This window comes from Nothobranchius furzeri, chromosome 14 (assembly GCF_043380555.1).
Source record: "Nothobranchius furzeri strain GRZ-AD chromosome 14, NfurGRZ-RIMD1, whole genome shotgun sequence".
In the NCBI taxonomy this organism is placed as follows: domain Eukaryota; kingdom Metazoa; phylum Chordata; class Actinopteri; order Cyprinodontiformes; family Nothobranchiidae; genus Nothobranchius; species Nothobranchius furzeri.
In genome coordinates, this window is record NC_091754.1 from 24,455,676 (window position 1) to 24,468,473 (window position 12,798).

General features: G+C 40.4%; 1 protein-coding gene across 2 annotated transcripts in view; it reads left to right on the plus strand.

Moving 5' to 3' along the window:
• Positions 1-12,798, plus strand: part of gsk3ba (glycogen synthase kinase 3 beta, genome duplicate a) — a 36,936-nt gene that overhangs the window by 2,432 nt on the left and 21,706 nt on the right. For both annotated transcript variants that reach the window (XM_015966280.3, XM_015966281.3), the window contains exon 2: positions 8,801-8,994. In XM_015966280.3, coding sequence (XP_015821766.1) covers positions 8,801-8,994 — 194 coding nt within the window. The remainder of the gene's footprint in view (positions 1-8,800; positions 8,995-12,798) is intronic.

Below are 12,798 nucleotides of genomic sequence, written 5' to 3' on the forward strand. Positions count from 1 at the left end.
CTACAACGGCTCCGCTCCGGTGCGGAGACCTGAGGTGGGCAAATAAGCATGCGCGGGATTTTCGAGATCTTGCGATACAGTCCGAGCAATAAACGCGGAAGTTAGATCCAAACACCCGTTGTGTGGGAGAAGCATCGACATGAACTGTTTAATCTGCCTATCATTTGTGTTGAGAGATCAGCAGTGTTTGGATCAACAAAGTGTGACTACTTTGATAGTGGAAACTGTATTTATGGCTTACTTTTGTGCATTTAAACTTCAGCCGCCACTGATAGTTGTTAAAAGTTGTTAAACTTGTGCATATGAAAGAAAAAACGCCTTTTGTTTATCGATGTATTGTGAAAAACGGAAGTTGTGCCCGCTCCTTTTCCTGTTGGACGGTTGTGATTTCTGTCCATTTACTGCGGAGGTGCTCCGGCGTCCGGCGAAAATAGGATCGATTCTTTTTTTGCCGGAACAGAGGACGGCGCCGCACTGCCGGAGCACGGCCGCAGTAGTGGAATTGCTCTGATTGACTAAAACGGGACCGATTTTGCTCCGGCGTTCGTGTCGGAGCGCAGCGGAGCGGAGCGGAGGTAGTGGAATTTGGGGGTAAATCCCTCTGTCATTTTTCAGATACCTAATTTGAAACATGTTAAGTATCAGTTTGGTCTGTTGAATTTTCCTTTAATAGATTCAGTCGAAAAAAATCGCCAATATCGTCTGACTGAATGTATCGCAAATATATCGCGATATAGTGTATTGTCTCTCCTGTATCGTGATACGTATCGTATTGCCAGAATTTCACCAATACAAATCCCTAGTAGAAACCATTCATGAGATATGTGTGTTTGGTTTTGGCTTCTTTTCATTGCTGTCGTAATAACAAATTTAAAATTGGGCTATTGTGACTTTCTTTAGATACAATTTGGTCATTTTTTGCTTTAGACTTGATGAACAATGTTCAGACCATTTTAGTGCTCTTAAAGATCAGACGCACTATCATAAGGATTGTCAGCATATCAGTTAATAATGAAGACAAATGGGGCTGAGCAATAAATCGAAAATGTATCACTATCAAAATTTCAGAATCTAACCAATTTCCTTTTCCCATGTCAATAAATGTGATAATAATAAAAATGAAAAGATGTGTGTAGTTTGGCGACGTTCAACTTAACACACGTGACAGCCCCATCTAGTGGACAACTTTTTATTTCTGCGCTTACATGTAGTTATCGTTTATTTATCATTATTGAGGTGAAATCCTAAATATATTGTGATATTTATTTGAGGCCATATTGCCCAGCCCTAAAGCCAAAAAATACCATCCATCCATTTTCATCTACTTATCAGAGGTCGGGCCACTGGACCAGCAGCCTAAGCAGAGAAGCCCAGGTTGGAATATGGACTGACCGGTAAATTAAGAACTTTCGACTCAGCTCTCCAATCCTCTCGTTTGAAACGCCTGGACCTCATCTTATAAAAATATCTGCCAAATACTCATTTTTAGGTTTATTACTGTAAAATTTGGTGTGTGACGAGGAAAGATTTCAGACTATTGACACACAATGTTTTCCAGTAGATATCTCATTACTGATGTTATTTTTAAAGTGTGTATTTAAAAAAAAAATTATCGACAATAAAAATTAATATTTTTCTGGACATTAAAGCCCATAATACTCTGACATTATCACTTACATACATTTTCACTGTTGTGGGGAAAACTTCAGAGTGTTTACTTTAAAAGGATTACCTCAACCATGCCTCAAGTCCAAATGGTACGATAGCTTTTATTCAAATTCGGTTATTCTTTTTCTAAAGCCTCTTGGGCTGTAATGGCAGGAATGTTACTCCTCCAACTGAGGCAGGACCTCGTCCCTGACCTGTAGAAGGCATTCTACCCTTTTCAGACTCAAGACCATGGTCTCAGATTTAGAGGAGCTGATTGTCATCGCAGTTGTTAGCTGCTTCACACTCGGCTGCAAACTGCTGCAGCGAGAGCTGGAGATCACAGTCTGATGAAGCCAACATGACCACATAATCTGCAAAAAGCAGAGACCTGATCCTTAGCCACCAAAATGGATCCTGTTCCATATAGTGATTTTTTTCATAGAAAATCATACAGTTCCTTAAGTAAAAGGTTTTCATGAAAAAAAGGTCATGTTCACTGTGGATTCATGTAATATTTTTTCAGATATGATTGGTCATTAGGAGTTTCGCATGCATGCTAAATGTGACCATTTTCTTCAACTCATATGGCTGCATTAACTGAAAATAGATGGAAAAGGGTCTGTGTCAGAAAAAGCCAGTCTCTTCTACGTCAGGAACAATTAGTGTTCATGGCCTCTTGCAGCTTGGCTTCGGACCACAAAAGGCATTATTGATTTTGTGTCAAGAAAGCTAAACTCGTTTTAGCCTGTAGAAGCTAGCCATTAGCATTAGTATCTCCGAAGTTTGGGCTTGTTTTTTTGTAGAAATAAAAAAAATCTGCTTTGCAATTTTAGTCCAGAAAAAGAGCAAACAAAGGCAGCAGAAGAGTCACATTGGTTTTAGCCAATCAGAAATGAGAAATGTTTATATCATGAAAATTAAGTAGTAAGACCTCCTGTCATTTTCTGCTCCTCCACTTCTCCAACAAACTTAGAAATTCTGAAACAGTAGTGCAGGAGCCCTTTTCCCACAAAAATGAATCATGAGGCATTTATTCATACTAGAAGCTACAGCAGATTTATAGAAAAACAAGTGAATGAGATCTTTAAGTAGTTTGAAGCAAATAACCTTGAGTCTTTATGTATCATGGGTTGATGTAGTGTCATGTTAAGACTTGGAGACAGGTCAATGTGAACCGACTAAAATAATTTCTGTAAAAGATCTTCACATATTTTCTGAGCACTCTGCATGGGCTGCATCTGTGATCACAAACATCTGTACAACATTTGCTCTTGAGTTGTTGCAGAGATTAACTGGCCAGATCACCATCTCTGGATTATGACTGGATTAGGACAAAAATAAGTAATTCCATCAGATAATAAGAGTTATTGCTGACGTAGTGTTTCTCCTAGGGATTTTTCCAGCTGTGGTGGTGGCGGTGGCGGGTGGCGGGGTATGTTAATATTGTTTTATTTGATGCGCTCCACTTTGAACTGCACCAATCCAGCAACTGCTGCATTTAAATAACTAGTATTAAAGGTGAATACACCAATATTTGCACAGGAATAATTTTTGTTTTAAACTCTCAGTGACACACTTTGCAGGGGGGATTTGGCATTTAATTTTTCTTGGCGTCTGGAAAAACATCTCCTTTTGCCCCCCTTTATTTGACTTTCTGCGTTCTTTATTTTGGTCCAAGATCATTACTGGGCTGGCCCTATTAAAAACCTTCTACACCCCTGCTTAGTAGACTTAATGAAGTATTTTTAAGCCAGTATAAAAATGACTGAAACACAAATTTACATATTTGGCATTATTGACCAGTATCTTTGATTTAATTTATTTAAGAACATCAAGATGCATTACAGTGAACATTATAATAAAGTACATTTTTCTAGTGCAGAGAGGAGACAACCCATAGAAGCACTGATTTGATCTCATTTCAGAGAAAAATAGAACAGGTCCGATGCACCTAATAAATAAAATTACTAACAAACTCTGGAATCTGTTTCTTAGCTTCATTGTTCTGGTGCTGAAAATATCACTAATGTGGATCAAAGGAGATACACAGATGAATGCACCTCTTATTTATTATTTGGAAATTAGTGGGTGTGGTTTACATCAATACATCATTTTAAATCTGAAATTGATATGGATTGATCAGAAGTTGCTATGTGTAATGTTTATTTGAAAACTATTTACAGAGCAGCCTCAGAACTGAGATTAAATATTTTTGATCACAATAGTAAAGGGACTGCCTGGGAGCCCCGTAATGCATAGCGTCATTTCAACATGGGGGTGTCCGTGACACGGTTTAAATGCAGGTAGCGGCGCTGCGGCTGCTTCATATAGCGACTCGTTGCTTTCTCCCTCAACCCAAATCCTCTGATCACGCATTTTAGCTAAAACGCTAACTTGCCTTGCGTTGACTGTAGAGTTGTGGGTGATGGTCACGCAGACGTGTCATGAGATTTGAAGCGTTGCTGCCTTTCACAGACACTTTTTCTGCTCGTGCTGCAAACAGGACTTCTATAAACTGTCCCTCGGCATTCTTCAAATATCCAAAAGATGCCCATACTTCCGACTTTATCTTCTTTGAGGGATAATAAATGTCCTCCTGAGCACTGCCGTCTCCTCCTTTGGCCATTATTTCAGCTTTAGCTTCAAGAAAGTTTTGGTTGTAAACAACCCCGGTAAAAAAGTTGACAATAATAATAACCGTCTTGTTTATTTAAAAAAAAATTGTCTCGGTGGATTACCGTGGCTGCGGTGTGGGCGCGGTGACCCTTACCAGCCACCGTATCATCTGCTGAAGTTGCTGGCGGCATATGCGCACTTTGTTGTTTATGACCAAAACTTTCTTTAAGCTAAAGCTGAAATAATGGCCAGAGGAGACGGCAGCACTCGGGACATTTATTATCCCTCAAAGATGACAAAGAAGGAAGTATGGGCATTTTTTGGATATTTGAAGAATGCCGGGGGACAGTTGATAGAAGACGGCTATCCTTTTTGCAGCACGAGCAGAAAAAGTGTCTGTGAAAGGCAGCAACGCTACGTGGCCATCATAAAGTAGCCATTGTCTCACGACTCCGCCATCTCCAGTTCGCCACTTTTCACAAAATCTTCTGGTTGCCACTGGTCCTGGTGGTTTTTCTTCCAGTTCGACGAGTTTTCCTTTGGAAGGCTGGCTGACTCCAGTTAAAAACCACCACATTTTACCGCTAGTTTTAACACAAAGCTAACTGCTAACTTGATAAACTGATTGAATGGGAAAGGTGGAAATGACGTTGGATGCGGCGCTCACTTTTCGCGTACGTTTGTGTACGTTGCATGCAGGTGGGAGGAGTAGCAGAAATCCATGGAAGATGACTGATAAACATAACTAATTTGGTGGAAACATTTCTAGCTATGTGGCAGATAGAGCTCAAAAATGTACTCGCCAAATGGAGCAATTTGCTCGCATTTGGCGAGCGTTAATTTCGGATGCGGCCTGCATACACCCTTGAAGAAGAAGGAAATACATCCCTTTTTTTTTAAAATAAATGACTTAAGCACCTCTATCTACTAATTTCTCAAAGAAATCCTTAACCCTATCAGGCTCAAAATAAGTTTTGATAAAAGGACGAATAACTAAGTCCTTCAGAAGTACTTATGAGTTAAAAAATGCTCATGAAATACGTATATGGAGTAACCAGGTAGGTAGGTTTTAACTGTTGCAAATCTGCAACGCCTGCCTCCAGAGGGTTAAGTATAAATCGCACAAAGTTGATGCCAAAGCCGTTTTAAACGAGCAGCGTTCTTGAGCTGATGCCATCTTTGTTTCTTTTGCTCCATTGCAGCTCTAATGCAAAGGCCGCCCAACAAATGTAGAGCGCTGTGGCAAGACACAAAATCGATCATGCCAATGGTAGACCTGCTGAGACTATAATGGAACGTGTATAAACCAACCTGCAGAACAAAATCCTTTGCTGCTGCTACAGTTGGTCTAGATTTTGACGCTAAAATATGATCTGGGTTATAAAAATTTTAGTGGAAATTCCAGATTCCTGCTTAAACAACTTTCACAAACAATTTAGTATCAGCTGTTGGATGTTTGTACTGTGACCTCAGCTTTTATAAGACTGTTGTTCACTGACTTTTACCATCCACCTGACCTCTACCAACGTAAACCACACACGTGTAGCTCTTGTGTGTGTGTGGGTACTTTTGTTGATGATCCTTAGCAGCTGTAGCCTGAATGTGTTTTTGTAGAAACCCCCACCACACACACTCAAACACAGAGAGGCAGATGGAAGGGCACACGTACATGTGTACATACATTCACATTATCACTCTTAGGGTTTGTTTTTAGGGTTAAGGCAGCTGGCCAAGAACAATGAGAGGCTTATTTAGCATTTCAAAGCTGCAGCTCTTTCTCTCCTTCCCTTTTCCGTACCCCCTCTCACGTTTCACAAGTGATGATGGGAACAAAATGAACTAATTATACTTTGATTCTAACTGAAACAGCAGGGCAAGAAATGAACCACCAGAATCATTCAGGATGTAAAAGAGAGCTGGAGTTTGAAGGGGGAGAAAAATAAGATCATGATCAGTCACTAGTACTTGGCCCTTTGGGCGTGTTGGCAGGAATGACATTTCTAAACTTCGCAGGCTGTGCAGCACTTTTCAGGTCTAATATCTAAAACTGCCTACTTCTAGAGTTTCCTGAAAAAAATACATGTTTGCATTGTGTGAGAGCGGATATTCCTGAAGTAGATTTCTACGAATGTAGTGAATGATTTCACCAGCTAAACTCCAGCAGTGGGTTAGAGTTGCCTGTACACGTCAACACAGTGTGTGTGTGTGTGTGTGTGTGTGCGTGTGTGCGCAAGCTTCTGCTGGCTGCTCAATGCAGAGTACACTTGGTGCTGTGTAACCTAAAGGTTTGAGGAATATATATATCGTATATAATTTTAGACCAAACTGTAAAATTCTGTACTTGCTTTTTTTCTGCTTTAAAATTGTTCTGTGCTGCAGCTATGTTAACCCTTCAAAGGGATCCTGTAGCAACTCTTTCTACCACTGGAAAATATTCTTTGAGCCTCTGTGTGGCATATAGAATGGGACTCAAAATGGTCCAGGAGCCCTGATAAATAGCTAAAAACAAATAAAGCCCTAAAATGTAAATGATAAATGACCAGCACTTGTAAAGCTCCTTTCAGAGTAAGCACTTTACTCTACAGTGTATCATTCATCCATTCACACACACATTCACACATGTGGTGATGAGCTACACTGTAGCTACAGTTGTCCTGGGGCGCACAGACAGAGGCGAGGCTGCCGAGCACAGACGCCACCACCAGCAGGCGAGGTGGGTTAAGTGTCTTGCCCAAAGATACAACATCAGAATTCTCTGTCTGGAGCCAGGATCAAACCTGCAACCTTCCGATTACTGGACAACCCGCTCAACTGGTTGAGCTACTGCTGCCCCTGTAATGTAAAGACTGCTTTACCCTGCCCATTTGGCCAGGATATGAAAATAATTGGCCAGTTGACCCTGATGGCTCTATGGTGCAACTTGAAGCCAGAAAGTCCCTGTACAGTATCTGGATAACTCTATAGGCAAGCTATCAATCTATATGGCATTCATTTAAAGCCTGGATATTCCCGGTACATCTTGGAAAGTTTCATGTGTGCTCCAACATTCTTCTCAGTTGTTTTCCTCTCGTCCAACACGGCCATTAGCAGTAGCTTGTGCTCAGGGTGCTCTGCGGTTAGTATCACCACCACCAATGTTTATGTTGAAGTGAGTTGGCGCATGCAGATATGAGGATGTATGTATGTGACATGTTAATGCAGCTTTTCTCGGAAATAAAACATTTGTTAAATGTTACAAAATTACTAATTTGCATAGTAAAGCTGGTCAGAGATGACACCAATGTTTTGGTGTGCTACATTAGACACCACAGTCTGCCTATATTCAACAACAAGGTAAATATGGATTAAAATTCTAGAACCCCTTTAAAGAAGAGCAGTTGTCAGAAAGTGTTAGCTCATAAACCTGGTGTACTCATGATACTCCGTTTTGATCAATAACAAAAGAGTTTGATTGGGACTCAGTTCCAAAACTTAAAATCAGATTAGATCTTTGCCGTTAGAATCTAAAATATTGTACTCACATTAATTTAAAGTGAATTTTGGGCATCCACTGTGCTCTTATTTTCTGTATTGTTTGTGATGATGATCCTCAGCATAAATATTTATTTTATGTTGTTTGTCCCCTTTGTGTGTCAGCCAGTTTCAGTTGTGGCCTTGGCTAACCCAGTGACCCTAATTGACTATTGATGCCTTTGGCTCAAAGTTGCAGCACTCTGTTGTGTTACTCTAGTTTTTTTATTCGCCATATATGGATCTTTCTGTTGCAACTGTGGCAACACTTCAAGCATTTGCAGGATGATTAAAAATAGGCAAGTCCTTTCCTGTCCATGTCTGAAAATACTGAAAAAGAAAGAAACAAGTATTTAAAATCCAGCCAAATTGCTCTTGTCATCACTTATTTGCACCAGTAAGTGAGCTCACGCTGAGCTGTATGTTTGTCTACGTGTGCACACAGACGTTTCTCACGGTTTGAGGAAGTGCAGAGGCGTTATAGAAATTGCAGTGCTGGAGTACGTAGGCAGATCTTTCTTTCTTTTGCACACAAATGCACACTCTGTTAATGATGATACAGAATCTGTCTTGAGTTATAGACATTCTGGGGAAAGAAACCCTGTTTTTTTCTCAGACCTCTTATCTTTTTATGTCCTCATAATTCAGTAGCCTGATTATTTTAAGCCTTTAGTGATTGCATAGCTGCACATACTGTACAGCTTGTCCCTTTAACTGCCAGCTAATGTGGACTTTGGACCTTGACTCTCCCTGCAAGGAAGTGGAAGGAAAGGCATTCCCAGAAGGTCTAATGATATATTGTGATGTCATAGACCGAGGTTGACCAACTGGGTATGTGTTTATGTGGTGTACTGCTTTAACCCTGCAGATCAAGAATGGTTTGGGTTGAACTTCTAGAACCTTTACAATTATTTGTAGAGGTGTCCCAAACTTCTACAAACAATATTTCTGTCATTGTTTTTTAATTGTATATTCTCTCCAAACATTTTGTTATGAACACCTGTAAATGTGGTTTTATCTGTAGGAGACAAAGATGGCAGCAAGGTAACGACAGTCGTGGCCACCCCAGGCCAAGGCCCCGACCGGCCACAGGAGGTGAGCTACACGGACACCAAGGTCATCGGCAACGGGTCGTTCGGTGTCGTCTACCAAGCTAAGCTCTGCGACTCCGGAGAACTAGTGGCGATCAAAAAGGTCCTACAAGACAAGAGATTTAAGGTAATAGATGCGTGAAAGACATGTGCGTTCACTAATATACACTCAAATGGCTTCATTTTCATCACCTTTTCAAACAACGTAACCAACCATGAAAGAAATTAACCTCAGTAATGGATGTAACTGAGTAACTGAGTGAGATGTAACTGGAGCGATCTATCTCACGAACAGGGAGATCAGAAAAGCTGGGGAACGAAAGAAAACAAATGAAAATGTGCATTCAACACGACCCTACATGAAAGAGTATGTATGTGTGTGTATTCATAAACGGAGGCCCCTAACTTCCTTTTTACAAATAAATTAGAGCGTATTAATGCTTTCATCAGGTTTAATTCAGGTGACACCTAGGATACGTTATTTATCTCTCCAAGTTGGACCCTGCTGCTGTCATCCTACTCCTGTGCTATCAACAGATTTGACTGATGAGTTGATGTTTCTTTGCTGAACAACTCTTGGCTTAGCGCCTGCATGAGCGTGTTTACATGGACATAAGTCTCCAATTAGAGGGTGATACTGGTTTTAATTGTTCTGGAACTATGACGTGACAAGGAGCCCAGGCTATGCTTACAAATATTTGCTGTGTGCAATAAATGCTAAAATTGCAGATTACTTGCATATGTCTCCTGCAACCAGTTATAGATTTAAATGGGTCAACCTTTTGGGCATCTGCACTGTTATATCAGACACACATCAACTATGATTAATACCATCTAATACAAAAGCCCTGCAGTAACCATAAGGAAGTTGTTTTGTTGTCATTTCTGTAATTCAGCAGAGCCTAAACCTGCAGCCTGGAAAAATATCTAGTTAATCAACATTTTCATTCAAAAGTAAACTCTGGAACCTTGCAAAAACTATTAGTTATTCTAAGGTTGTTTAAGCTGCTTTGGTTTTTGCATCCAACAGTTTTGAGGGTTTTTGAAGTTTTTTATTAGAATCATTTTATTCTAAATACAAAAAGCTATTTCTGTCCATCTCAAGTATCATCTACCTAGAGTTCTGAATAGATTCAGCTGATAAAGTACTTTCTAGGCAATGATGAAAATTATTTTGTGGTGATTGTAATAGAGCACATTTTCCTCTCGACAGGGTCTCTTTAGTAAAACTCTTTACATCATCAAAGAACAGCATGACCGTTTTCATTGGAAACTTGATGTAAGAAACAGTTTCCGTCTGGTATTTTAAAGTCATCACACCAAGACCACCGTCAAGCCTGCTTTATGAAATTAAAATAGTTTTTGTAGACACTTCTGTCAAATCTTAAAAACATCAGTTTAGTATTTAGAGTATGCTTCTGGAATGACTATGGATTTTGAAATGAAACTAAATATGAATGGAAATAGACTTGAGGTATGCCTATTTTTGTTAGTCATCCTTTTGCAATTGCAATAAAGCATAATCATTTATTGCATACTGAAAGTTTTAATAAAGACAAGGTTCACTTGTTTTTTCAGTGTGTCTGCAGTGTTTTCTACTATAAATGAGTCGATCTCTATAGGGATAAAGCTCTGGCGCTCCTGTTTCAGGAAGTCAAAGGTAGCCAGAGCAGAGGGCAGCAGAAGATGAAAGGATTTGGAGTCTTACTGATATCCAGACATCTCACCTCTGATTGGCTAACAGCAATGCTGCTCTACTGTAGGGTTGTCACGGTATGAAAATTTAACTTCACGGTTATTGTGACCAAAATTATCACGGTTTTCGGTATTATCGCGGTATTTTTTTTAAACGTGTTACATTTTCAGACAACTAAATAAACCCTGTATATCAGGAAAATATTGTCCTCAGTTTGTGTCTAAATTTTGCCTAAAATTTGTTATTTTATAATTATGTTGTTTATTTGTTTACATTTTTCCCCTTTAGTCTTTAAAATACCAATATTTGCCCATAACTTCTTATTTTTTGTCTGTTTGATGTCATCATTTTAAAAATATTAGATCAGATGATACTCCGTACTCAAGTAGCCTTCTACTCAGTTACTTTTTTTACCCTTACTTGAGTAATAAACCCTATAGAGCTCCGGGAGTTAACGTCACTTCTCCCGGCATGCAACAGTTCAAATCGAAACGGCGCCATATTGGCAGGTAGAAGCCGGCAGCTGGACTATTTGTTATTGTCAGAAAACTCAATCAGACAGGAAATATGGTAGATTCCTGTTGTGCCCCAGGATGCAGAACAGACGCGGACAACATGAGGAATGAGCCATCTACAGGATTCCCCAAGATCCGGAACGCCACAAACGTTGGATCATTGTCATGAAACGCGCTAGTGACCGGGCTAAAATGAAACTGTGGGATCCTGAGAGTAAAGGTTTTCGCTTATGCAGCGACCACTTCATATCAGGTACTTAAACCAACGTTTCCTCAACTGTGTATGGTATTTATTTTAAATGCTTTTATTGCGATTCTTAGTGGGCTTCCTAAACTTATTTTGGCATGGCTTTTTCTGTCTTATTACTCCTAGCAACAAGTAAACATCACGTAAAACGTTGCCTCGTGATTTCTGCGTGCTGCCGTTTACGTGTCTTATGATCACAGCAATTAACCGGCTAAGCTGTATTTAATTTTTAAGCAATGGTTGATCAATTGTCAGATCACACATAAAAAGCACTTTGGATTGCTATTATCTGTCTCACCGAGACAGATCCTGAGATGCTCCTGCCTGACATATTTATTTTATTCACGGAAAACAATCAAACTAGTGATTTCTCTTGGCGTTCAGTTTATACACTCAAACAGCACAGCACTCTATTTAAACTACATACGTGTAAATCTGTTATTTGTCCATTCATCCATCCATTTTCATCCGCGTATCCGGATTCATGTTGCGGGGGCAGTAACGTCGAGAGGCCCAGACCTCCCTCTCCCCAGCCACCTGAGCCAGCTCCTCCGGGTAAATCCCAAGGGGTTCCCCCGGCCAGGTCCGGTAAGAAGTCCGCTCCGACAGCTTCTGGCGTTTTTAAAAAGTATCCCAGGGGCACGGTAAGGGTCGGAGATGTTTAGTCTATTTAATTTCTGACTATATAAAACGATTTCTTCGGTTTTAAAGTGTGAAGTAAACTCCGCCGAAGTAAAATCCAAGCTGATCCCGTTCACGTTCATGGTTACGATCCGTGTTTGTTTAGCTTCTTTTACCTGCCAATATGGCGTCTACTAACTGAGAGTCACGTGGGGTCTGGAGCCCTATATCAGGAAAATATTTTCCTCGGTTTGTGTCCTTCTAGTGCGCTTTGCAGATTTGGGAAAAGTCATCAGGCAGTAATCATTGTTAAATTCATAATTATTCTCGGAGAGAGACCAACTCTTATCTGCCCCTGGGAGCCCCGTAATGCATAGCTTCATTTCAATATGGGGGTGTCCGCGACACGGTTTATATGCAGGTAGCGGCGCTGCGGCTGCTTTATATAGCGACTCGTTGCATTCTCCCTCAACCCAAATCCTCGGATCACGCATTTGAGCTAAAATGCAAACGTTAGCTTGCCCTGCGTTGACTGTAGAGCTGTGGGTGATGGTCACGCAGATGTGTCATGAGATTTGAAGCGTTGCTGCCTTTCACAGACACTTTTTCTGCACGTGCTGCAAACAGGATAGCCGTCTTCTATCAACAGTCCCTCAGCATTCTTCAAATATCCCAAAAATGCCCGTACTTCCGACTTTGTCTTTTTTGAGGGATAATAAATGTCCTGAGTGCTGCCGTCTCCTCCTTTGGCCATTATTTCAGCTTAGCTTCAAGAAAGTTTTGGTTGTAAACAACAAAGTGCGCATGTGCTGCCGGCAACTTCAGCAGATGATACGGTGGCTGGTAAGGGTC